The sequence below is a fragment of the Periplaneta americana genome, chromosome 1 (assembly GCF_040183065.1).
Source record: "Periplaneta americana isolate PAMFEO1 chromosome 1, P.americana_PAMFEO1_priV1, whole genome shotgun sequence".
In the NCBI taxonomy this organism is placed as follows: domain Eukaryota; kingdom Metazoa; phylum Arthropoda; class Insecta; order Blattodea; family Blattidae; genus Periplaneta; species Periplaneta americana.
The window spans coordinates 202,275,526-202,303,474 of NC_091117.1; the positions used below are offsets into that span (position 1 = coordinate 202,275,526).

Sequence of the window (27,949 nt, forward strand, 5' to 3'; positions counted from 1 at the left end):
TCAATGATGACAATTTTGGAAAACAAAAATATCTATCTTCAACATTGTTGCTTTAAAATGTTTTCTGTGTTTACTATACTCCAGCAGACCGTGATATACGCCTGTCTTTTTTTTCCCCCCAGTCTATAAAAACGAACTTAAAACAAACGGCTTCCTTAATGTTACATGCATCACGAAATGCAGTAACTTTAGTGGAGTTGTAGAGTTTACTTAATTTTTGCAAATATTTAAAAACAATAATTAACAGTGCAATTTAGGTGAAATTGCAGTGGTAAGTTTCCAATTTATAATTATTACTATATTGAACGTCTCTAAAAATAATATGTTAAAAGCCTAAAGCAGTAAAATGAATATGTCACTTAAGCGGTAAGAAGAGGGAAATTGTTGTGTGTGTTCGGTTGGGAATACTGAATGTGGAATTCAAGACTTACCGCGGGTTGGTTTTGTGCGGAAACCAAGCAAATACGCACGATCTCGCACAAACTAATTTTCGACTGAGTTTGCAAATTTCCTGTTGTTTCTGCAAATAAGATCGCCTCGCGACACACAAATATGTGTATGACTTTCTAAATACCTTATGCTTTAAAATCGATAATGTCGTCGTCTTACAGATGACTAGCCATATGCTACACTCTTGTATTTTGACAGAAAATATGCGTACACGTAATACTTTTGTCATGTGTTATATGCATTACTGTTTTTTGAAATTTACATCTCAAATAGTTTCGCGGATACATCCCATATCATGGAATCGTCTGCTTACGTACCGTTTGTCATGACGAAAAACAGACATACTGTGTACTTAGTTTAGACTACTTCACGATGTTTAAAGACATTTACTTTGTTCCTTACGGAATTCCATTAAAGACAATTTCCTTACCGTAGATGTGGAATAGTTTGCATTTATAGCTGGTAACTAATTTTTGCTTGCCAAAGTACGTAAATGAAGTCAGTCACATGCTTACAGGGGCGTGTGCAAGGGAAGGTTACCGGGTTTGAACCCCCTCCTTGAACTTAAAAAGTGACATATTTAAATTTGAGTGTTTTTTAATCCATAATAGTTTTCCCTTCTCTAATTTTTCACTGTCAGAGTAACAAAATCTACATAAAAACATAGTTCTGTAATGCTTGGGAAAAGTGGCATAAGTCAATTTCCACAAACAATTTTTATTAGTTTATTGACAACTTACGGAACATCTGCTCGCTTAGGAAAAGATACATAAGTATTTCTCCCATTACAATAATTCATACAGAAGAAACTCAAATCGACATAAACCAGTGTGAAGACAGTTTTTTTTTCCTTCTCCTGTAAAATTAACATTTTTGACTTGTGCCACTTTTCCTGAGCACTACAGAGTCCTCCTACCCCTCCTTCAATATATTCATAACGCCAGTTTCATTCTTCATTCTTGGTGGGTTCCATATTCCATTATTGTGTTACTGCTTTAATTAAATAGTAGCTTACTTACTTACTTACTTACTTACTTACTTACTTACTTACTTACTTACTTACTTACTTACTTACTTACTTACTTACTTACTTACTGGCTTTTAAGGAACCCGGAGGTTCATTGCCCCCCGCACATAAGCCCGCCATTGGTCCCTATCTTGAGCAAGATTAATCCAGTCTCCATCATCATATCACACCTCCTTCAAATCCATTTTAATATTATCTTCCCATCTACGTCTCGGCCTCCCTAAAGGTCTTTTTCCCTCCGGCCTCCCAACTATCACTCCATATGCATTTCTGGATTCGCCCATACGTGCTATATGCCCTGCCCATCTCAAACGTCTGGATTTAATGTTCCTAATTATGTCAGGTGAAGAATACAATGTGTGCAGTTCTGTGTTGTGTAACTTTCTCCATTCTCCTGTAACTTCATCCCTCATAGCCCCAAATATTTTCCTAAGCACCTTATTCTCAAACACCCTTAACCTATGTTCCTCTCTCAAAGTGAGAGTCCACGTTTCACAACCATAAAAAACAACCGGTAATATAACTGCTTTATAAATTCTAACTTTCAGATTTTTTGACAGCAGACTGGATGATAAAAGCTTCTCAACCGAATAATAACAGGCATTTCCCATATTTATTCTGTGTTTAATTTCCTCCCGATTATCATTTATATTTGTTACTGTTGCTTCCAGGTATTTGAATTTTTCCACCTAACATTCCAAGTACCAAATCTCAAAACCTTATTCCTTTGCTGTGGTCGTGCCAGAGAATCAGTCCCATTCCGAGGCTTATTTGAAGGTTTCGTAACAAGCTGTTTTTTTACGGTGATGGGTTGTTAGCCCTTTGCCCAACCCCCAAGCTGGAGGACCACCCCTCATCGGCTGTCTGCGACTGCTTATTCAATATATTCACAGCTATCCTCCATATCTGGAGGCCGTCTCCTCGAAATTATAAATTTAAAATTATAAGTGATTTATTTTCAGTATTTGATCTAGTATTTGGATATTTACACCGTGTCCTAGATGTAGAAACATCCAACGTTTCGGAGCTAAGAAAGGGGAACCTATCTGTTGAATCTGTTGCCATGAACTTTTCTCTAGGACTTGACGTCGAGTGCTTGTGGGATGAATAAGTTATTATTAGACCTGTATAGTGGTGATATACGGATATTCAACTGTTCCATGTGTTTTTTAATTGTTTTCTTTTTATTATATAATTTTCAGCAATCCTGTTACGAGAGCTCGAACTTCAGATAAATAATTACGAAATTTTTTTAACTACGGACAATGACGGTTGTGTCAAGGGCATCCATTAAGCAAGTAATCCATGTTTAAACAATTGTTAGCCATTACGATAAAGGTGTTAATATGTAAATAATAATAATAGTTTTATTTTCCCTGGCAGAGTTAAGGCCATTAGGCCTTCTCTGCCACTCAACCAGGATCAAATCACATACAGAAAAATACATACCGGTATACAAATATTAACTTAAAAAGTAATAATAAATATAATAAAGTAAAAAAAGAGAGATTGAATACATATACACAATCAGTATTAACTTTAAAATAACAATAATAAAAGAATATATAATAAAAAAGAGACTGAATACATAACCACAAACAGGAAAATACATTCTAGTAGGCAATACAGTATTAACTTAAAAAAAAAAAGTAATACATATGAATATAATCTCACAACTAAAGGAATAGTACAATTAGTATGATCAGCACAGCACGTGTTACATTGAGATAATGACAATTACCTAGGTATAAGTGTTAATGGAAAAATAAAGTAATGACTGTGTAAAATAATAATAATAATAATAATAATAATAATAATAATAATAATAATAAATAAAAATTAAACCTAAAAAAACTAATCCTGTGCATTTAAAATATTTCTAAACAACCTAATCTTAAACAACTGAGGACTAAGACTGTATTTCTGTACACAATTTAATGTTGTTTAAAGCGTTATAAGGTAGATTTCGTGGGACCAGGATTTTGTATCAGTAGGGAACCAAGTTGCATATTAAAGTTAATGAGTCGCTATTTCCTCTCATCGCAGGGAATCCAATCCGGATGCAGATTGAACGTCCGTTATTAGAGGGAGGGTCAGGGACTTGGCATTACGCAGCCCGTTTGTTCCGTGAGAGGCAGTTTCTCGCACAAGCGAGGCTGCTACTCACACTAGGATCATGTTCGTTTTCAGAATCTTTTGTGTAGAACACTGGTTTTCAAATTGTGGCGCGATCGTAGCCTTCGACTAGGTGTGTCAAACATCTGTCCACTTATTGTTCATGAGAGAAAACGCGATCTCTCGCCCTCTATCTCTCTGTCAGCATTATAGTGAGGGTCACATAAAAACAGTTGCTAAACAGCAAATATTGCCGTCTTGTCAGTGTTGCCAACTGATACCAGATATCACACTATCCTTCGTACTAATTGACTTATTTACTTACCGTACTTTATGTTGGAATGTTATTCTAAATACAGTAGAACTTGGTTATAGCGACCTCGTTTTGTGCGACACCTCGCCTATAACGTCAAATATTCTGTGGTCCCAACTAATTCCCCATAAGACATATGCTTTTCTATCTTGGTTAATACGACAAACGTATATGCGTCTACCTCGCATATAACGTCATTTTCAACCTCAGTTTGGAATACAATTTTCCAAGAACCAAAGTATTTTTCTAAAATCTGGCATATCCTTTATTGTTCCCTTCTATCATAGACCTCTGGAATGCAGGCAGATTTCCCATCCCATTGTAACCTGCCCGAATTCATGCTGTACCTGTTAATGGTACCTGCATGCGGTCAGTTTCGACAGGAAGTTTTCACTAAGTGCACGCATTTTAACGTAGTATGGCCACTAAAAGAAGTGAGTGACACTTTAGAAGCCATTAGAATTGTGAACATTTCTATGAAGCTAGAGGAGGGAGTATGAAGCTAGGAGAAGGAGCAGTGAAATTGCAACTGAAATAATGAACATAGAATTTAATTTAGAAAGTGTATATTGGGCAAGTAGGAGACAACAGAGTAAAATGACTGATTATTTCACTCCTCAGTAAATAAGTTTGGTGAGTAATGAACAAACTGTTTTAATACAGAATATTGTATTTGTAATTGTACACGTATTTTATTGTGTTCATGGTATGCTTAAAAGTGAATACATAAATCTAAAATAAGCCTAATTATGTCTATTATTTTTCATTTTCCACCTCACTAGACTGATAATATAAATCTCGGTTACTACGACACTCGTTTATAACAACATAATTTTCAAGGTCCCTTGGATGTCGTTATAACCAAGTTCTACTGTAATTCAATAATTTGTAACATTTTCGTAGGCAAGCTATACGAGAAAGGGATCAACATGTCAAGTATTTTGTCTGGCAATACGAAATTCATTGGTTTGACTAAACAATTGATTCACGAGATCCAACCTAAAAATGAATTTTGTTTGACCACATGAAATTATTAGTAGCCTACTAACTCCGAAAACTTACCTGACTATAGTCTTGAATTATAACCACAACGAAACACATAAAATAACTATTATATATTAATATTAATACTGATATTAATTATTAGTGTGTTCAAATTTCACTAGTTTCCAGTAACAGGCTCAGAAATCTAGTACAATTTCAATTTCATGGAACTCCAGTACCGACAAATTTAATATTGTCGATATTATTTTGTCTCAGCTGCCAACATACTAGTTACAAAATCACTACCATTTGTAGTATTTGTCAGTATCGAAATTCGAAACGAAGTTGGCAAAAGAAAATTCAACCTGCAAACTAGAAAATCATCACAATCCACTAGCATATGTAGTAATGGAAGAAAAATGATTAGGTTTCACCCTTAAGGTATGAAGTAAGCTGACCCGGACTTTACTACCTGCTAAGCTTAGAACAAAACTCACCAGTTTTTTTTTTCAATATGAATTTTTTTAATTTTAACCTGGTCAGCATTGAAAACCATTTCTGCCAAGCATTTACTTTCTGTAGAGACTGCACATTTTAATGCATCTCTGGAACAACAAAATTCATCATGTAAATCATCTTTATTAACGGCAAAATTAAATATTTGAAAGTCACCCAAAATTGCAAACACTTCATTGTTAAGATGGATTTTATGCTACGTATTTTATTTCATTTTGTATCTTTTCTAAGCGTAAAAATTGAATCGTTTTAATGTGTGCTTGGAAAGGCGTTCCTTTTTCCAGAAAGATCTGTTTGTCTTTGCTGATGTAGTGACGTTCATATTAATAGTATTACCTTTTGGGATACTGACGTGGAATAAGAAATATTTGGGAAGTAACTCATTTTTTTTTTATTTAGGTCTTCCAAATGCAATTAATTTTATTTTTAAGGGGTTAGGTACAGCTTACAGCAGTAAAATTTTTTGAAAATATTCAACATTTTTTCCTTCCATTACTATATCTTGTACAATAATGAAAATTGGTATGTGTAAAATACTGTCCTTCTGCTATATGAAAAAAATATTTTTTTACAATAAAAGAAAATTATTTATATATATTTTTTTTCGAAATTCAAAATGTTGGCAGTTCACTGTGCAGTGATGAAGCGTTTCCCTCATAACTCATAAACTTGTTAACTTTTTCATGTTCTCTGTTATTTTATTGATCAAACTCATGTTTACAATATCATGTTCTTTCAACTACATTCCTTAATAAATAATTTTTTTAAATTTTATGTTAGAAGAAAATACTGACATTTGACCATTTTTAAATGAATTTATTTTTTATCAGACAATTTATCAAAGGTAGAGAAGTGATCTTGCATCATATTGTAGATATGACATGCATAAAATACATACAAAACATTTCATCACAGAATGTTTGATAGTTTTTTAGCTATGTGGGAAACGCTTCATCGCTGCACAGTGAACTGAATTTTGAAGAAAAAATGTAAATAATTTTTTAAATTGTAAAAATATTTTTTAATATAACAGAAGGACAGTATTTTACACATACTAATTTTCATTATTGTACAAGATACAGTAAAGGAGGGAAAAATGTTTAATAATTTCAAAATTTTACTGCTGTAAAGCTGTACCTAACCTCTTAACTAATGAAAATAAATAGATTGAGGCATGCAAGGCACAATAGCGCATAGAATATACAATAAATCAAAATTATAATTCATTATTTATAACAAATACAGAATATTTACAGAAGATCGTTAGCTTTGTGTAATTAAATATAGGGGAGAGTCGGGTAGTATCGGACATCGGGTAATATCGAACAGTGAGTTTCTTTCATCTACCACACGATGATAGTACCTGATTGACATGGTTACTTTTCTGTGATGTCGCATAGAGAAACGTAACCATGTCATTCAGGTACTACCTACCATATGGTGGTAGATGAAAGAAACGCACTGTCCGATACTACCCGATGTCCGATACTACCCGACTCTCCCCTACCTATACAAAATTATTTTTATTTGTTGTGGTATGTTACGAAGCATCATACCTAAAGCTTGATCACATTTTTCTACGAAATTGCGGAATGATAGGTTTCCTGGAAACAGAATTGACATTGGAAGTACGATTTCCTACATTCAGTGCGTACGCACTTTCTGCACACTACAGTCTTCTCTCGTAAATGAAATATCCACATTATTTTCTAAAGTTAGCATACTCCTGAGCATAGAGTAAACTGACCATAGCGTTGCTGTCTTTGATTTTGTTGATTTGTCAATGAAATAAGCAAGCAATACCTTTTCAGTGCAGTGTTTATCTTTAACATTTTCGCACCATGCTAAGAAAGTACTGGTACCATGTTCTCTCTAGTTCTCTTGAAGATATTTTCACTATTGCTGCCTCGTCTGGTGATGTGCCCGTAAACACTTCCTCTTCTCGTCTTCAAAATCCATAATTCAGAACGACTTACGTATTGAAACATTATTATGGTTGTGAAACTTGGACTCTCACTTTGAGAGAGGAACTTAGGTTAAGGGTGTTTGAGAATAAGGTGCTTAGGAAAATATTTGGGACTAAGAGGGATGAAGTTACAGGGGAATGGAGAAAGTTACACAACACAGAACTGCACGCATTGTATTCTTCACCTGACATAATTAGGAACGGTCTACACCTGTGGAGTAACGGTCAGCGCGTCTGGCCGCGAAACCAGGCGGACCGGGTTCGAATCCCGATCGGGGCAAGTTACCTGGTTGAGGTTTTTTCCGGGGTTTTCCCTCAACCCAATACGAGCAAATGCTGGTTTACTTTCGGTGCTGGACCCCGGACTCATTTCACCGGCATTATCACCTCCATTTCATTCAGACGCTAAATAACCTAGATGTTGATACAGCGTCGTAAAATAACCCAATAAAATAAAAATAAATAATTAGGAACATTAAATCCAGACGTTTGAGATGGCCAGGGCATGTAACACGTATGGCCGAATCCAGAAATGCATATAGAGTGTTAGTTGAGAGGCCGGAGGGAAAGAGACCTTTGGGGAGGCCGAGACGTAGATGGGAAGATAATATTAAAATGGATTTGAGGGAGGTGGTATATAATGATAGAGACTGGATTAATTTTGATCAGGATAGGGACGAATGGCAGGCTTATGTGAGGGCGGCAATGAACCTCCGGGTTCCTTAAAAGCCAGTAAGTAAATAAGTAAGCATACAAATGTCGTCCAAACTGAATAACTGTTTATATCAACAATGGATTCCTACTAGTGTCTTGGCAACAAACGTGATGACGTAGATGAAAACACGTTTTAACGTTTTTAAAAATATTTTCAATTATAATTAAATTAATTACGTTTAATTATGTTTTCGTAGAAAAAATAGCGTGTAACACACTTACAGGAAGAGCCAGTGTAATTCGCATGATTGTCACACTCGCTTGCTCTCGCGCTCGCGCTCCGAATTGCATACTCGTTTTGCAAAGAAGCCGTTCCCGCACTAATATTACACTATTGTGCACATCGTTCGAGTCGCACAATTACAATTTCCAGCAGCATAACACCTTTGTTTTTTTCAGTGGTCTCATTGCTTTCGGATATAGGCCTATGGTTCCTTCCATCACACTTTTTGTCAGGCAGTTCTGTACTACATCCTGGAAATTTTATTGGACAACCAGGCCCTTATGAGTTTGTAGCATTGAGTGTTAGGTACAGTAAGTAGGCCTACTAATTAGTAGGGAGCGGATTTTTATGTGCTAAAAAATTTAAATACATTTATTTTAAATATGACAAAAATACCTTACTTAGCTTGGAAAAAAAAATATTACTAAGTAGGTACTCACCAACCACACTTGAGTGCTAGTAGTTGGCCGATAATTACAGCCAACAACAAAGGTCATCTCCAAATTCTCCATCAAAATGCATGCCGATTATCTCTGAACAACGACTTATACTGTGAAAACGATCTTTCCACATCACAGAACGTCAGATGTGCATATTTAAAGAGAGGAATGTTACAAACACAAACACCGTCAATTTCACCTACAGATACACACATTTTTTTACATCCACTGTTTTTCCCAAACACAGTCTGGAATTTGTTCCTTAGGACTTGTACATCTGAACCTGGTAGCGAGTCTATTTCCACGGCACGCACCTCCCTGTTTCAGACAACAGGTTTTTCGATGTTTCGAGTTTTTTATGGTGTTACACAAAAAGCTTAGATTTGCTAATAGGAAAGCCAAATCGTTTTTTAAACAACCATCTTTCAATATACCTTGAAGGATATCGATTGACGATGCCCGATAACAGGGAATCACAATAAGACATATTGCCGTACTTGATAGACATGAGCGAGAGGCGAGAGATTTGTTTAAATTAAATAATGTTCATACCCGAGCTCTTATCTGTTGTGTTTCACAAACAAAGCGTGGAATGAAATCATCTTCAGCAACAATAAACATTCCTAATTATGTGTTGCAAGATCTCTCCTCCTTGTCCATGTTAATTTATTCTCTAATAATAACACTGATATGCTGCCTAGCAGTTCTCAGAACTTGAGGCGATACTATTACAAAAATGGATCACGGATACACCACACAGCGCTTAAAAACACGAAGTAACCAAGAATTCCTAAAAAGATAACGTACTTCTGAGCGGTATAATTGATTTAGTTTTAAAATATTTAAAAGTTCTTGTAAAAAAATTATTTAAGTAAAAAACTTCAAGATTTACAGTATGTGTTTATAATAGATTTCCTGAAAATATGTATTTACATAATTTTTTTGTGAAAATATGTGTTTTTATGTGAAATAAAATTCGGGTTTTAAACTTGAAACTTGACATTTGGAATTTTTAACTTTGTTAATTGTGTTTTATCACATTCAAAAAGAATATTTAATTACATAGGAATCCGCTCCTTACTAATTAGCAATGAGCGATGAAACGCCTAAACTACAACAGGAGCATATTTGTGCAAGTTTTCTTAGTCGATATCCATAATTCATGAATATCTTGTCTCGAATATCGTATTACAGACATCACTGGATTCACTCCATGGCATGTTGAAGCATTTGTAACAATGTAATAATTGCATAGTCATCTCTCAACAGTGATTCCGCTGTGTTTACTGTTTTTACAGTCAAAATTCCTTCCTTTTTTCGATAAGCGATTCTCACGAATTGTTCCTGTTTCTACATAGCCACTAAAGTCGGTGCGCAACCATTTACGAAAAATAAAAATGTTATATTACAACTAAACGCCTGGCGCTATAGACAGTATAAGAAGCTCTTCCGTCTCGCGGAGTGGTCCAATGTTCGGTTTAACGAATGTCCGAGAACGGCTCTGGATCATGGAAGACAGATAATATTGAGCCATTCAGGAGCTCCAAGAATCGTTGCAAGGACGCGATTATCATCGTGTACCTTTCAATTTATATTTCTTCCTCTCTCCCCATCCATTCATTCATTCATTCATTCATTCATTCATTCATTCATTCATTCATTCATTCAGCAATCCAGGTACTGCAACAGCACGCATCATGAAGCTACAATCATTATAGCTTGAGATTTCTTTCATTTTTGTTAATAACTTTTTATCTCCTTAAAAATGATTTATTAGTGAAATAATAATACATCCACTTAGAATAATTAAAAGGCATAGGCTGTATTAACAACTACTCTTTCAGAGGTAGCCTATGCATTTTGAGTTTAAAGTATGAACGTTACAATAGTAAGTGTGTACATATTTGCTCTTCTATTTTGTAAGTAATTGTAATTTATTTTATTCTTGTATTTATTTACACGTCAGAGTTCATCTATGCATTACGCTTATCTCCTTTATTGTTACCGGTGTCCATTAGTTCTGTGGCCGGGAGGAAAAATGTCGTAAGTAAAAATGTTATACTTTTCAGGAGAGCAGTAGAAAGATTGAAATTGGTGTCAACTATAGAGTTCTTTTAATTAAGAGGTTTTTTTTCCTTGATATTATTTGTTCATTTAACAATTTTCTTGATTATTTCCAAAAATAGCGACACTTAAGCCCTTTTAAGACTAGAACCCAAACTGAGAAGAAGGGACTATTTAAACATAAGACCTTTTTCATGTCAAAATAAATAGGAAATGTAAATTATGAGGAATGCAAAATAGGTCTTAAACAATAAAGGACTGTTTACCTGGTGCTTAAAGTTTTAAAAAGAAAGGGCTTCAGTATGTGATAAAATAGCTAAAATACAAGCTAGACCTTTTTAATATTAAATATTCATAAGTCCTTTATTCTGTGTGTGCTCGATTCAAAAAGTACTTAGGACATTTGGTAACGCTCTATAAATCCAGTCAGGAGTCTTATTTGACTGTTATCGTTTTACCAGATTGTAGAGATTTTTTTTTTTTCGTTGTTGGTAACTCTATAGCATCTATTAGATGCGATTGTAGAGAATTGTTTCCACTTTCAGAATATATAAAAATCTCATTTTCACAAAAAATTGACTTTAGACCTTTTTCCTTCCGGCCACAGAGTTGATTTATATATTAGTTATGAAGATAAATGTACCAAAGTGTCCAGTCAGTTTTAATCCTATTTCAAGCTAACACTTTTTTTTTTTAATTAGGAAAAGTAAATTTCCTTCAATTGTTACTCCATTTGTGTAGTTATAAAAATGTCATCAGAGTTCCTGTATGAAGTGCGTTCTGTCTAGCCAGCAAATCAGGCGCAACCGCTTGAAAGTCGAATATTCGGTTGGATGCTCAACCTCGCCGGTTGTTCTGAGACATGTCGAATACAAACCGTTCTAAGCGCTGTTCTGCAGCTCTCTGATAGCCACAATTTTTCAGATTAACGAGTAAAGAAGAACAACTAAATAAATTATCTGAATAAAATGTAAATAACAATTCTTCGTATCTCAGGATCTATAAAACCATTTGCATAGGTAGTGCTGCAGATTTTCCAAATGCCTTCTCATATTTTGCATTTTTTTCGAGGTTTTACTCTTTGGTACAGAGTTCGTAAGATAGTCGTGGCTTATATTTAAGTAAGGCAGTTTGTTGTCAAATTTTATTGGTTTTTCCTATATAACCAAAATGGCTTATATTATGACTGCATACTCGTATATGCATCATAATCTAAATTTTGTTCTCGTTGGATATTTAAGGAAAATCGTTTGCTGAGCATGTCCGTATCTTATCTGTGAATCAATTTCTCTATTATCTCGAGTGAGTAAACCTCATGATTGTTTCAAACGAACTCTCCTCATTGATTTATATAGGTGCTATTTCAGCCCTCAAATCTTTCGCTGAATAGCAGTAACATCTACATGGTAAAATGTTTTGTAAAATGCTGGCATTAATATACTGTTACTGAGTTTTTATTCATATATATCTTATTTAGACGTCCTTCGTTTCGTATTCGTTTCGAAATTCGTCTTTCTACGTTTTCAAGAGTGCCTATTATTATGAAACATGGTTATAAGAATAATTTGTAGAATAAGAGCGGTAGTTCGGGAGGATGTGTTACTGAAGTTCAGAGTTTCAGTTTATTTGTTTACTAGTATGTATTTATATTCTTCATTTTCAAAATGCTTCTATTGATCTGCAAAAATCAATTATGTTCAGCTGAGTTTGGTGTGTATAGGGTCCCATACATCCGGAGTCTTACCTACAAACCTAAATCCACAGACAAATCCCCCTTGTATATGGGTGAAAAGTATTAAAAACTTTTCGGCCTTGAGTTAACTCACCTGATTTTAGCGACTGCTAGAATTTTTCCGATTGTAGCTCTATCCAAATTAAATGGGAGAAAAGTAAACCTAGAACAAGCGATACTGCAAGCATGTGATTGAGATTTCGTCATTGTTTCGTTTTAAATTTCTCTGTAGCGAAATGGCGGAAATCTAAGAAAGCACAGATTTAAAAGAAACTATTCTCAGTCGTGTCTATGAACGTAGAACCATAGTCTAGTACAGCGTTTCTCAAACTATGGTCCGCGGATCACCTGTGGTCCTTGAGTTCTGTCCTTGTGGTCCTTCAAAAAAGACAGAAGAAAAAATAAAATTCAAACGAATTGCGTATCACACTACAGCTGAAAATCTCAGACTTTGGAAATTACACATAGCAATCGCCTTTCATTTTTTCTCTCAGTACTAATATTTTATGAAATTTCTTACCATACCCGTCTACCCACTTCACACTCTACTCTAAGCAACAAAATAAGGATTTAAAGCACTATGAACGTGGCGTTTCTTGCCATCTTTTCCCTGCATATCTGGTGCCGAGCCTGTAACCCAGCCAGGGACCACCTGAATTCATAACAGAGGACCAAAGTACCGAACTTTTTCATATATTGATGATTTTCTTAATAGTTTAGCCGACAACCAGTCTGCACATTGAAATGGACACGTACTGTACATCGTACACCAATAATAGAACGTGCCAAATTTCATCTTTACTTGTTGAAAATCGGGCATGTTTCTGCATTATTTTTTTTTATTTCTTTTTCCAGATGACGATACAAAAAATTTTAGATTCCGCCTATTTTAAAATCCGACAGGTTTATTTTTTACACTTGCGTGTTTAGTCTCTAAATGCCGTTTCAATTTCGTGGGTTTCATACACTCGTTTGGAAGCACTTTGTAACAAACAACGTACCGAGGTTTTGGTTCACTCTTATTGCCACACCAAGTAAATCCAAGTTCCAAACAACGCTTGTAATATTTACGAAAGTATTTTTTCTTTGAACAGCTACTAATAGGACTAGATATTTCTTTACTGGCACTATAATTAATATATTTCTTCACACACAGCTTCTGAACTATTAGCACTGCCTGAATGAAGCATATCATCATGTTCCTTTCTTTTCAAAATCCGGATCAAAGCCAGTTTTCCATTATTTATAATGGGCACTATTTAACAGAGACATGGACAACTACTAGCATGTACCACATAAGAAGGATTTCAAACAAATAACTGCTAACAGGCAAGCGATGAATCAACAATGCACAGAACTTGTTATAACTTACTTGTGATTGGATACAAAAAATATAATTTAGAAAAGTATTATAATTAATTTATTATATTTTAAAATATAAATATACTGGTATGCTATAAAACTGATAAATTTGCTTTCCAAGGGAACAAGAGTAAGGTGGTCCGCGGAACTGTTCTGACTTAAAAAAGTGGTCCTGGCTTCAAAAAAGTTTTAAAAACGCTGGTCTAGTATATACAGTCACGAAGCTTGAGTTTATGAGGTTTACAGGAAACAATAGACTGTGCAGGTACTATTTCGCATTGTCTGTAATGAGGCGATAGTAGCGATCCTAGTGGTTAGCAACTATCTATGGATGCATATTTACTACGTATTGAGCTTCGTGACTGTATATACTAGACTGTGGTAGAAGCATGAAGGTATAGTATTTCTCGCGTGATTGCATTTCTCCATGGAGAATTATTGATTTCAACGACCTCTTGCGTCTTATTTGTGAACTATAAGTCTAGGAGGTAAGTCTGAGTGTATATGGGCGATCATCCAATTCAGACATACCGTACCTTTCTGAGGCAAGTCTGTACAGATAAGTTTTCGATAAATCTTTGCATGTATGGGCCTTATTTCTATACATGTGTACTGCAAAGAATTATAATTGTATATAGTGTGTATTTAACCATAGCCGCCTACATAGAGAAGCCTTAAACATAAAAAAATAAAGAAACCGAGCAAAAAGCTTTTAACATGCAAATTCAAAATTTTACATGTGAGAAAAAAAATTGAATTCCTGCTACGAGAAAAAAATATACAGTAAGTCATGTCATTAATTTCAAGGGGTTATTCTTTGAGACATTTCAAACAAAAAGTTTAATAGAATTTTGCTCGTTTCTGCTTCCTTTCCGAGATAAAAATTGTTTTATATGAAACATTTCATAGCATGTTTTGGGAAAGCTGTTGATAGAATTCCCTATATATTCAGTCAATTTGAGAAAGCAGTGTATTATGATAATAAATGATTGAAAGAACTTTAGCTTCGCCCTTTAAATGTGTAGAAATTTGATCCGAACGAATGTAACTTTTCGTTCTGAAAAGAAATTTAAAAATTTCTGCATATTTAAGGGACAAAACTAACATTCTTTCTATCATTTATTATAATGCACTGCTCTCTTAAATTGACTGAGCATATTGGGAATTAAATCAATGGCTTTCCCAAAACACGCTATGATATGTTTCATATAAAACAATTTTTATCTCGGAAAGGAAGCAGAAACGAGCAAAATTCTATTAAACTTTTTTGTTTGAAATATTTCAAAGAGTATCACCCTGAAATTAATGATAGGCCTGTTACTTACTGTTCATCCTGTATATATTATGGGAGAAATGTTTGGGGCAGAAGACGATATCAGATGATAGATAACAATAAAATATAATGAATGGATTGTATGCGGAGGCTAAGGCCTTGTTGCAGAAACACCGATCAAAATATGTTTGGCGATCAAGGAGGGTTTGATTGGCCATCAGTTCTATTTCTGTTGCAGAAAGAACAATCAGTATTTGATCGGAGATCAGTCTTCCATCAGATTTGATCAACAGATTTTTGCTGGTTAAGTCACTGATCATTGATCAAGTATTTATGTTGTTCTCTTTATAGTGCAGTTACTGTAATTTATATAGTAAATAGTTATAGCGTTACAATAATTTTCTGATGAAGAAATTTTAGAATAAAAAAATATTATTAAGAAGGAGGCATTTCCGTGATAGACATGAATTGTTTTTATGTATAATGACAGAGAATTTGAGCAAAGATTTAGGTTAAGTAAGGATTCGTGTGTTTTGTTACTTTCAAAAATTGAAACAAATATATGCAGACAGTCAAATCGAAACCTTCCACTTTCTCCTATGAACCAAGTTCTAATAACACTGAAATTTTATGCTGTTGGAATTTTTCAGGCAGTCTTACGTGATCTTGTTGGGGTCCACAAATCAACTATTTGCCGAGTAGTTAGGAATGTTACGTATGAAATTGCTTTGTTGTCGCAGAATCTCATAAAGCCCCCAACCTCAGACAGGGAACGACTTGAAATCCAGAGAGAATTTTCAGCCATGTCAGGATTTCCAAGAGTAATTGGTTGTATATACTGCTCACATCCCCATCCAATCACCTGGTTAAAATTATGCCGAACTTTATCGATATAGGAAAGGTTTCTTTTCTGTGAATGTACAGGCAATATGTAGCCTGAACCATATTGAAATTCTGGAATGGTGTAGCCCGTTGGCAGGGTTCTACACATGACAACACAATATTTTTGATTAGGTTACGAGCAAGGTAGGGCAAGAGGAAGGCGGAAAATAGGGAAGATTGAAGAATGCTGGATTTGCAGTGAAAGACCTGCCCTTGGGCAGAAAACTATCAATGAATGAATGAATATATATTTTGTTGATCTTTATTCATAAACTTGATGTATGTAATCCAATAGTTTTTTACTTTTGTTACAGGTTTTCTCGCCATGTAGATTGTTTCTACTCACAGCCAAAGTTCCAACCAGGGTGAGTTTACTCTTGTCTTTTTAAAGCAAGATATTATAGCATAAAACCAACTAGGTTAGCACGACATTAGTAATACAGTAATTTATTTTATTTACTTTTGTTGCAGAAGTAGGCCATTATTTGATACTTTTTTATTTATCTTCTATTTAAAAAACTATCACTTTATTTCCGTATAAAGTAAAGCACACATTGCTACGTACTTTTACATAGCAATGTTTTATGAAAAATTTATAACACACTCTTGGCGACTGACATCTATCTAAAAAAATAATAAGAAAATGGTCAAATGGCGACAACAGCAATACTTACTGATTTTACATTGCTATAATATGAGTACTAAGAAACACTATCAAGGCAACCTGGATTATACAAAAGAAACTAGATTTTAACAGTCTTATTACGTAACAGGGAAAATATTGTAGAAGATGGAGGAGAGGAGGAAGCATTGGTTTTAGAATAAACAATTACACAAAGTAACAAAATATATACAGGAGTAGGAATTTTACAGTAACAGTGATTTTACAGTAAACAGTTACATGAAATAATATACAGGAATAGGAACCTTACATTAACAGTGGTTTTATAGTAAACAGTTACATGAAATAATATACAGGAATAGGAACCTTACATTAACAGTAGTTTTACAATAAACAGTTACATGAAATAATAAAATATTCACAAGTACACAGAAGCGGTGTTTGTAATATACCAACAAAAAAGATGACATGCCAATAAATGTCGGTCCTGTTTAGAACCTTGGAGATATTTCATATAGTTACAATTTTCTCATGTCCAGGATGATTACATATTTATTTTATCGTCTTTATTAACTAGATATTGTGCTTTTCAGTTGCATACAACATTGGGTTTAAATTTCTCTATGGACGTTTTACAGCTCTGTTTTGGAAATTCACTAATCTCTACCAGGTTAAATAAATAAATAATTGATGTTATTAATTTCTATAACCTCAGTTTAGAAAGTGACTGAAGGACCCCAATGCTTGACGGCAAAAAGGTACAAGAAAGAAGAAGAATTCCATTAATAGCTGTCATACATGTTCGGGCTATTCCATATGAAATCGATCAGTAAAAAACCTCGCATTTTTTTAATACTCTAATTTTTTCCCTATTTATAGAAGGTGCTGAAGAGAGTGCATTTTCAAAAATATACTATCGAAAGTCAAACGGTTTTCGTACTATTGAGCGACAAATTTAGCGTATTTTATAAAAACAAGCCTCTTTCAGTGCTCAGAACTCTGGAACCGTTTACTGCAGAACATTGGACGGGAGCTCATTTTAAAGCTGACATTTGGTAGATTGTGTTAAGAAGTAATCCTTATTTTTATTTTATACAGAGAGACAGATAATCTGATTTTCTTACTTTTAGGCTTTTTGCCCATTTGTAAAAATGTAAATAATATTGAGAAAAAACCTTGCATTATTAAGAGGGATTCGGCATTATTTGCTTAGTGGGCCGGCAATAAGTTTCGAGGGTATTAAATAAATTATATTCACACGCCTAGACTTGAACGGCGCAGTACCGCAGGAACTGGCCGAGAGTTGAAGATAAGCGAGCGTTGGGCGTCATTTTACTCCTGTGTTTATGAAAACTTGTGATAAAGCTAGTCCAGCTATGCACTACTAGATGAAACATCAACGTGTTTATGTCTCCTGGCCTTGCTTGCTCCCGCCTCACAGTCAGCTGGTTAGTTCACACGCATACTATTTATTTTCTTTATTTGATATTTTCAATACTTTGTTATCAACGGTGCACCAGTAAAAAACATATGTTTATTTGTACTTTCAATGCGGAATCTAACCATATATTTTAAAAATATTTTTTCGTGGGCAAAGGCGTCTTAATGAAGAAAAATCTAAATTTCTCCATTTCCATAAAAAGTAAGAAATACTGTTTACATGTCAATATAAACTTTAACTTCTCAGCATCAAAATAAACCATGATTTTGATCACTGGGTGAAAAGGTTTCGGAGCCACAACAGTTTAAAGTTGCTAATTTTATGAAAATACTATAAATTAAAATATTTTTAATTTAAACGCAATGAAGTTCTGATGCCTCAAACTTTGCACAAAGCATTGTATCACAGTTGTCAACGGACAGAAAAAGTTTCATTGTATTTAAAAATTGCAAGGTCAATTTTCTCTATATTTCGGTCGATTTGAGATGGAATAGCCCATACTTAAAAGTGATATCCTTTTTTACTTTGTTTCAGATTGATTTCCACTTCCATTACTTGGAAATTCAGGCGATTGAAAGCAAGAAACCAAATCAGGCGAGTGTGAAATGTAATTCAAATATAGCAAGTAAATCACATCCATTCTAAGTAATGCTGTCATTTGATGACAACTTTGATGACTAAAAGTGTTATTTATTATTACTATCATCATCATCATCATCATTATCATCATCATCATCATCATCATCATCATCGAAAGCCCTTTACTGCTGAATTGACAATAAAATGCCATCATACTTTGTGCAGATCATCTTCCAATCACAGATTTTTAACATTTTTGTTGTGCAGACTATTCAGTCATACACTCGTCAGATGACACCAAGCAATCTAACGCTGTGCTCTACTAACTCTTATCTGGAAATTCAATTAGTGATATTGTGCGAGAATTTTGAACAAAAGTTAAATCAATTCAAGTCAAATCAAATTACGTGTATTTTAAAACCAAATTATAAAAGTTAAACTTACATAATTGAATGAACTTTTGCTCACATATTCACTACCAGTCAGAAGTTTTGATCAGCTATGAAAACAACTATACAGGGTGATTCACGAGGAAAGGTAAAAAATTTAGGATACGATAACTTAGGCCATTTTGAGTGAAAAAGTTCATATGAACATAGGTCCGTTTTCGAACAATGGCGGAGCTAGATCCATTGTTTTGGTAAAACGTCTCGCCCCCAATATGAATCAGACTTTACCATATGCTGCTGAAGTGACAAGGTCACCGATAAATGACGTAACATTGGAATCTGCATTGTGAGCGATGTAGATAAGAGAAGAGAAACAAACCGGGTGGTGGGGCATTACAAATGTCGCAACAAATACGCTATCACTTAGCAGTTCACAGCAGTTCAGTCAGCTACCTACAGTACAGTAGTTATACAGGTACAGTTATCGGAAGAGTTAAGTTGTGTTTTTCAAGATGCCTTATAAATTTTCGACTGCAGAATACGCCGATATTGTGTATGTTTATGGTTTGTGTGATGGAAGTTCCTTGTGTGCCGTCGCTGAATATGAACGACGCTTTCCGAACAGAAGGGTACCATATCGAAGAGTATTTACTGTCTATGGGGTTGGGTGAAAGACTTGGTATAGCAAAGGAAGATGAAAACGAGAGAGGCGCTAATCGACCGTATTTTGAATGCGGCATAAAAACAACCACGTGTAACTCTCCCGAGCGATGAGCGCGATTCACGCCCGAGCGCAACAGTGCACTGAAGCAGAAGTAGGTACCTTTGAAAATGTGCGAAAACATCGACCCCGACTTCTAGAATATGCATACGTGAATATAAACTGTAAATTTATCCTTTATCTGTCTCTAAATGCGAGTTCGTACAATGGGATCTCAGAAGTTTTTGTGAAATCAAAGAGCCATACCTCCGTAACCGTTCGAAAACGGACCTATATTCATATGAACTTTTTCACTCAGAATGACTTTAGAATTCACATCCTAAATTTTTTACCTTTCCTCGTGAATCACTCTGTGTACTCTATTTCAATGTACAAACATATCGAAAAAACTAAATAGGCCAAAAAAATAAATATTTTCTCTCTCTAGCATTATGATATGATAGAATATTAAAAACGAAATCCCTGTTTTAACAACAAATCCATAGTTGTGATAGGTGATTGAAAACTTTTGACCAGTAGTGTATATTGATCTTGTAGCTGAAGAAGTAGTTGTATTAACACCTGTATTAGTATGGCAGTGGTGGTAGGGATGGTGGTGGTGGTGATGGAGGTGGTAACCATGAGATTTTTCTTGTCGATTCTTCTTTAATTGACCATCTAGTTGATCTCTGACTTGGCAAAGTGCGCCCTGCATCTGTTTACAACTCATTTTTATATTAGATATTTCCACTACACCAAAATGACATGATCGAGTCCTGAGCACCAATGACACATCAAGAAAAATGGAACTCTCTGTCATGCGTCGTGATAGTACAGCATTTTCATGCACTGTTATCAGTTATGCTGTCTAGTAATGAACAATCCATTCTTGATGCAATATATATATATATATATATATATATATATATATATATATATATATATATATATACAGGGTGTTTCCGGGCTAGTGTTACAAACTTTCAGGGATGATGGGGAAGGGCACATGTATCAATTTTAGATAAGGACCCTGGTCCCGAAATGACTGAATCGAAAATTACAAGCAAAAATATTTGTGTGGAAATGAAATAATTTTATCCCTCTGTACGCCTTATTTATGTGTATTTATCTGTACATCTTACACATATTGTATTCATCTGACGTTGTTTACATTGTCTACTTACAGTATTCCATTCAGTGCGCTGTCTGAGGGTGGGGACAGGAAACTACAGTAAAGCAATGCAAATGGCGTAATGTGTAACGGACATGGTCGGTCCTGATATGCACGTCTGTAGACAGCAGTGTATGTGTACAAGTTGCAGTGTCCAGTCGATCAGTCCTAGTGAAATGGAGGCGTACACAAGAGCGGAATATGCAGACATGATTTTCGAATACGGATGAGCCAATGGGAACAGTAGACAAGCTCACAGATTGTATCCAGCCAAGTAGGAGACATCCGACCCATACCATCTTTCCACGACTGTTCCCAAGGTTAAGGGAAGGAGGGCACGTGGTGTCAAATTACAATTCCATTTCCACACAACTTTTTTTTGCTTATAACTTTCGACTCAGTCATTTCCGGACCATGGTTCCTTATCTCAAATTAATACATAGGCCCTTCCCCATCATCCCTGAAAGTTTGTAACACTAGCCCGGAAACACCCTGTATGTATGTATATATATATATATATATATATATATATATATATATATATGTAGGTTCAGTGGAGTTGCCCTATTTAAGCTTCTGGTCAGTAGTGCATGTAGTGTGGCTTACGTGATTATTCTTGCAGGTGACGGAAATGGTAAGATATATGTGCCACTAGCAAATCGTGGTTATCACTATGTCTAATAAAAATGCTTCCCATGCCATCTATTACAAATTGTGTTAAAATAAATGAAATTTCTTTAGGCTTCGCAACCATTGGGGGCACAATATACTAATCAAATGAAAGCATAGACGTAGTTGGCCATATAAATAAGTTTCTCCTTTTTAATTCATTGTTAGCTCTCTAGAATCTCCTAGTGCCTTCTGAGTAAGATCCCATATGACGTCACTTGTAGACAATGAGGCATTGAAACATGTGTTCAGGTTTCTGCACAGCGACAGTCCTGATACATTGTATTTATTTATAATCACACTTGCTTTCATACAAATTTCTAGACTGTAGATACCCAGAAAACTTTTCTTCTTCAAAGAAAATTCCCAGAGAGTCGAGCCCGGGAATCCAATCTAGGACCTCCAGATCTGGAAGCCAGCATGCTGACCACCAGACCATGGAAGCAGTCAAAGTTTCTCCTAAAATAAAAATAAACCTTTCTTGTAAAAATACAAAATACTAAAGAATATAAATGTTGTTGTTGTTGTTTTCTAATGCCAGGCGTGTGACAATAAAGTCATTTGACCTCTTGCACTCCAATATTTTTCAAAGATATTATCATGATCAGCCACTGAAGCACAGATTTTGAGGTGTTCCGAATCCATTTCTTGGTTTGAGTTGCACAATGGACAGTTAGGGGACTGATATATTCCAATTCTATGCAGGTGTTTGGCCAAACAGTCATGGCCTGTTGCCAATCTAAATGCAGCTACAGACGAATTTCGTGGTAAATCGGGAATTAACTGTGGATTATGATGCAGAGAGTTCCATTTTTTCCCTTGTATTATAAAATTTTGTTTGTTGAAGTCTAAGTATGTAGATTTAATCAATCTCTTCACAGAGTAATACGTAGATTTAGTAACAGGTCTGTAAATAACCAATTAATATGAGATATTGTGTCCTTCATCTTTTATGATAGCCTGTATCCTCCAAAGGAGTGATAAGATTACAGTGTTAGCCATTGGGTCCCTCCCTCTAAAAAATGGAAAAGAGAAGTATTGTCCCTACTTGGGGATGTTACTATTATATGCATATCCAGAGATGTAGCTTACAGAAATTAAATTAAATGTCAGCGTGGAAATTCACGTGCATGTGTGATTCCACAGAAACAAGCTAACGTATAAATTCGACACTTTTATTTTATGACCTGTGAACTTCATTAGGTATGAATATTTATTAAAATAGTTGTAATAACTAGTTTTGATTATGTAACTTTTCTACCTCCCTTTAGAAAGGTAAAAATCTTTTTAAATGGTTACGTATGGCATTTACCATTCACATATGATATGTGACTCACACAGTTAATAGCTCAATTTATTTTCGTTATATGTGAAGAAGGAATGGTACTCACCACTTACAGTATGTATTTTTTTTACAGTTGAGTTTGACTGTAGGAGACAAGGTATACTCATTTTTAACGGGTGATGAGACTGGCAGTCAAGAAGTGGATGCAATGGTGATGGCTCTGGCAACTGCAATAAGAAATATTTTCCCCACTGTGCCTCTGCAGTGAGTAAACATATTTATAAAAGTGTCTAGGTTTTTCTTTTGTGAGGTTTTAGCTCACTATCTCCTACTTCTTCTTTCTTCTTCTTTCCTTGTTTGAGAGATGCAGTTGTAGGCTGTGGTAACACCTACAGAACATTCAGCTCAGCTCTCAGTGTGATCTAGTGGTTACCAAGTCTGCTGTGAAACGTTACACATACCATGCATCTAACAATTCAGTCTCTAAAACCATATGTGAAACGCCTCATAGCATATTGGTTACGTATACTGGGTCAGATGTAGGGGATGATTATGGATTTGACCAACATAGCGCAGTGGAATGAAACAAATAAAGCCAAGGCTGGATATTAGATGATATATCTATACTAATAATAAATCTGTAGCCGAAATTTTTCTGGTAATTTTCGATTTTCCAAAAATGATTGGTCCTAACATATACAATTAACCACCCTGAAACCGAAAATCGCTTTTTCGAAATTTTTGTTTGTATGTCTGTCTTTCTGTCTGTATGTTTGTTACCTTTTCACGCGATAATGGCTGAACGGATTTCGATGAAAATTGGAATATAAATTAAGTTCGTTGTAACTTAGATTTTAGGCTATATGGCATTCAAAATACATTATTTAAAAGGGGGGTTATAAGGGGGCCTGAATTAAATAAATCGAAATATCTCGCTTATTATTGATTTTTGTGAACAATGTTACATAACAAAAGTTTCTTTAAAAATAATTTCCGATAAGTTTTATTCCTTGAAAGATTTTGATAGGACTGATATTTAATGAGATAAATGAGTTTTAAAATTAAAATAACTGCCATCTAAGGCCGTGTAATGAATTAAAAAACAAATGACTTCGTCTATAAGGGGCCTTGGACAGCAACAATCGAAAGCTATGAAAGATAGCCTACAGATAATGTTTCTGTGTTTGTATGAAGTAATATCAGAAGCTAAATTAACCAATTTGTATAATTAATTATTAATTCACCATTGGAAAGTGTAGTTTCTCTAGATGGACATAATGTTATTACAGTAACTTGTGAGTGAATCGAGGACAGGTAAGATTAAAATAGCTTCTTATGCACAGAAAACTTGATAGGCTATTCTGTATATTCGTTTCCTGTATTTCCTAAAATAATTTTTATGACCAAATGAGTGGTCTTTGGATCAAAATGATCGCATTTTAATTATGCAAATACAATTTAAATTAAGTAACATAATAAACGATTTATCCTTATATCAAACACGAATGTTCCCTGGATCAAATGTCCTATTTTAATTATGTAATTACTTTATATTTATTTCTAACGGGTGCAGCGGAGCGCACGGGTACGGCTAGTAATGAAATATAATTAAATAAAAGAATACAAATACATATAAGTATAATTAAATGAAATAAGAGAATAACAGTAATAATAATAATAATAATAATAATAATAATAATAATAATAATAATATAAAAGGTTTAAAAAAAGCTAACAATAATAATACAACAGCTGATACACACAGCATCTCACAGAATTTACATTTACTGTAACTAGTTTAAAAAGTATAATAATCATTTTATCACAAATTAAAGCAGCTGTGCAGTTTATTTCTGATTTTAATATATGTATTGAAATTGCCAGTATTTAGTGCATCATGATTGGAAATATTGTATTTATTTAACTAAATAATAAAATGATGCGTCATTACTTTTTTATTAGTTCCTGTAGTTCAAAACTTTGGTTGCAGACACATCATACGAAAGGTGGAAGTATTACCTAGTAAACGCATCCAACAATTACAAGAGGGAGAACTCAGTCGTAGTCATGATGGACGAGGTTTGGGACCCTGTGGGGGATTTTCTACGCAGTATGCTTGTATGTGTGACTTTCATGGTATGCCATACAGGGAAGAGGTATCGTGGGTAAGTTAGCAACGTGATTTTAAAGTATTAATTATTTTAAAGTTACCATATCAGTATTTGCTCCGTAAGTAAATAGCACTTCTACTAATAGTGATTTTTGTTTGTTGCAGGATGTGGATACTATTTATTTGTCTCATGATACACGAGAGCTGTGCTTGCGAGATTTCGATCACCTAGATCCAAAGTATGTTACTTGCAAACATTAATCCATTATGCCCCAACTATTATTTTTCAATTATTGATGTTTCATTTATCGTAAACACATCAGAAAACCCTGCAAAATGTATGCATTTAATATTTTCTGTTATCCCGTTTCGGAGATAATGGGTGTTCTCCAAATAGGACAGTGGGATCTAATGTTAACCTTAGCTCTAAATGTTCAAGTTACAAAAAATCTGAAAACAAATACAGTTAGCCCTACATCAAAATAAAACACACTGAAATGTCACATCAGTTTATATTCAGTCCGATTGCCTAATATAGTTATACAGTAGAACCTCTATTATCCGTGGTAATGAAGGGGGTGAACTGAATGGTTAATCGAAAAAATCAGGTAATCCATATCATAAAATATTTTCGTGAATTAAGCGGATGGTAGTTGAACTTTTTTAATTTCCTCCGTGCTCAATATTTCTCTCACTTAAGTCTGGTTGTCAACAACTGGTTTTTAAGGGGCAAGGAAATTCCTTGTAATGGATGCCAGTGGAAAGATAAGAATAGTACAGGTTTCGTGTTGTAGATATACGTACCTTATACATTTTATTGTTGATTTTTAGGTCTATTAATTCTCGCAGAATTGTAACATCAATCTCGTATTCTGATGTGAGATGAGCCACAGTTTTTCTTTCCCCAAACAACTCAATTATTTGCACTTTTTTCTGTACTTAGCACAACACGTTTTGTTTTGGCACTCATGGAATATATTTTATATAAGTAGAAATTGTACAATACGGACAGAAGTTGTACTCGAACAGTAGACCATGCTGTGTAAATGTCAGGACTTGTAATAACACTCTCGAGAAAAAAAATACGTACTGGTACTAATATATCGTACAATAGTACTTCATATGTTTCTGTAGCCACAAAAAAAAAAAAAAAGGGTGAGAAAGACAGTCGGATAATCCATCAATCCGTTAATAGGGTGACGGATAATTGGGGTTTTACTGTATTTTGTGAAATGGTGCACAACATTGAATGCACCGTGTGACTTTACAGTTCTCACAGTATGACTTCAGTTTTCCTGCACAGCTAGTCGTCTACGTCTTCTCTGTTTCTTTTTTCGAGCAATGATGTGTCCAACTCCATTCTAACATCAGGAATAACTCTTAGGTGAGTAGATGATGATACAGAGGGTTGCCCAAGTTGTTTTCTGCTGTTTTTCAAGTTTCAGAAAAGGCATAGTTATTTCACATCTGAAATTAGAAGCAATTTACCATGTACATGTTTCAGTATAGATGCCAGGCATTCACTAATGCCATGTCTATCGTTCTTGTAAATAAGTGCCAGTAATACATTGCTTATTTTCCTACCAGCCAATCATTATGATCGACACCTCCTATATGGAAGTTGTAAGACTTAGTATACTCCGAGTTGTAGCATGGCCATCTTTTGTTCCACGTTCTGTTTCATCCAGTTACTGAAAGAATGAGATTTATAGTATCGTAATTGGTGGTAGTAGTGATTCATTTATTGTCATTCCATTGAACGAAAAGTACCTCTCCATTTCGGTTATACTGATAGTCAAATGTATCTCGATCTTGCTTCTTTAAGTCTTTGCTGTTCTCAGTGGACACTCTCCAGTACGATTCTCTCTTACATTTTCTGTTGTTCTCTCTGCTAGTCATTGAAGATGAATAAGGATGTCATGGCTTGTGAAAAAGTTACCAAAGAACACAGTGGAGCCTATTGAGAATCACTTTTGATCTTACCAGCAAGCCATTATTTTCTCTTTCTCCGGCTTCTATTCCGCAATATAAGTCAAAATTGAACCAATACTCTTTGGTTCCACAGTGAGTCGTTAATTCCATCCAAATCTGATCAACTTCCAAGGCTGAGTGGACACTATTCCAAACTGTACATCATCATCATCAATGGCACGACAGCCCTTCATGGGCCCTGGCCTTCTTCAGAAGTTTTCGCCATTCCTCCCTATCCAATGTCAAACTTCTCCAATTTCTAACACCCAAAGTCTTGATGTCATCCATCACACAGTCTTCCCATCTCAATCTCGGTCTCCCAACCTTCCTTCTTTCCATCGGAATAAATTTAAAAACTCTCTTTGCAACTCTATCATCTTGCATTCTCACAACATGCCTGGCCCAATCCAATCTTCTTATTTTTATAAATTTAACAATGTCCGGCTCATTATATAATCTGTACAGTTCGAAATTATATCTTCTTCTCCATGTTCTGTTTTCTCTAACTGGTCCAAAGATTTGCCTAAGAATCTTTCTTTAAAATGTACATAATAATGTCGCATCTGACTTCGACAATGGCCAAGTCTCAGATGCGTAAATAATACAGACCTTATAAGAGTTTTATACATTCCAAACTGTACACCTTTGAAAAATTTCTTACATATAGCCAGAAATAGAATCTGCAACTTGTTGCTTCATAGTCAGGCAAACTAATCACTACATCAAGGAGCCAGTCATTGAATAGTAATAACACGCTCTAATATCACTGATGAGTCTAGTCATAACAAATGAAACACAAGCAATATATCAGTCTTGCGCATAAGAGTGTCATATAACACTTCATCCCAATGCCCTATTTTGAGGACACCATGACTTCCTTCCAAGTATATCTCTCCACCTGTTATTTCACTTGCATCACATTATTTTGGTAACTTACAGTAACAGTTAGGT

The 27,949-nt window shown here is 34.8% G+C and overlaps 1 protein-coding gene across 7 annotated transcripts in view; it reads left to right on the top strand.

Moving 5' to 3' along the window:
- Positions 1 to 27,949, top strand: part of LRR (Leucine-rich repeat) — a 213,088-nt gene that overhangs the window by 72,409 nt on the left and 112,730 nt on the right. For all 7 annotated transcript variants that reach the window (XM_069835694.1, XM_069835674.1, XM_069835728.1 and 4 more), the window contains exons 3-7: positions 16,376 to 16,426; positions 18,659 to 18,718; positions 23,051 to 23,181; positions 24,908 to 25,082; positions 25,193 to 25,266. In XM_069835694.1, the coding sequence (XP_069691795.1) occupies positions 16,376 to 16,426; positions 18,659 to 18,718; positions 23,051 to 23,181; positions 24,908 to 25,082; positions 25,193 to 25,266 (491 nt within the window). The remainder of the gene's footprint in view (positions 1 to 16,375; positions 16,427 to 18,658; positions 18,719 to 23,050; positions 23,182 to 24,907; positions 25,083 to 25,192; positions 25,267 to 27,949) is intronic.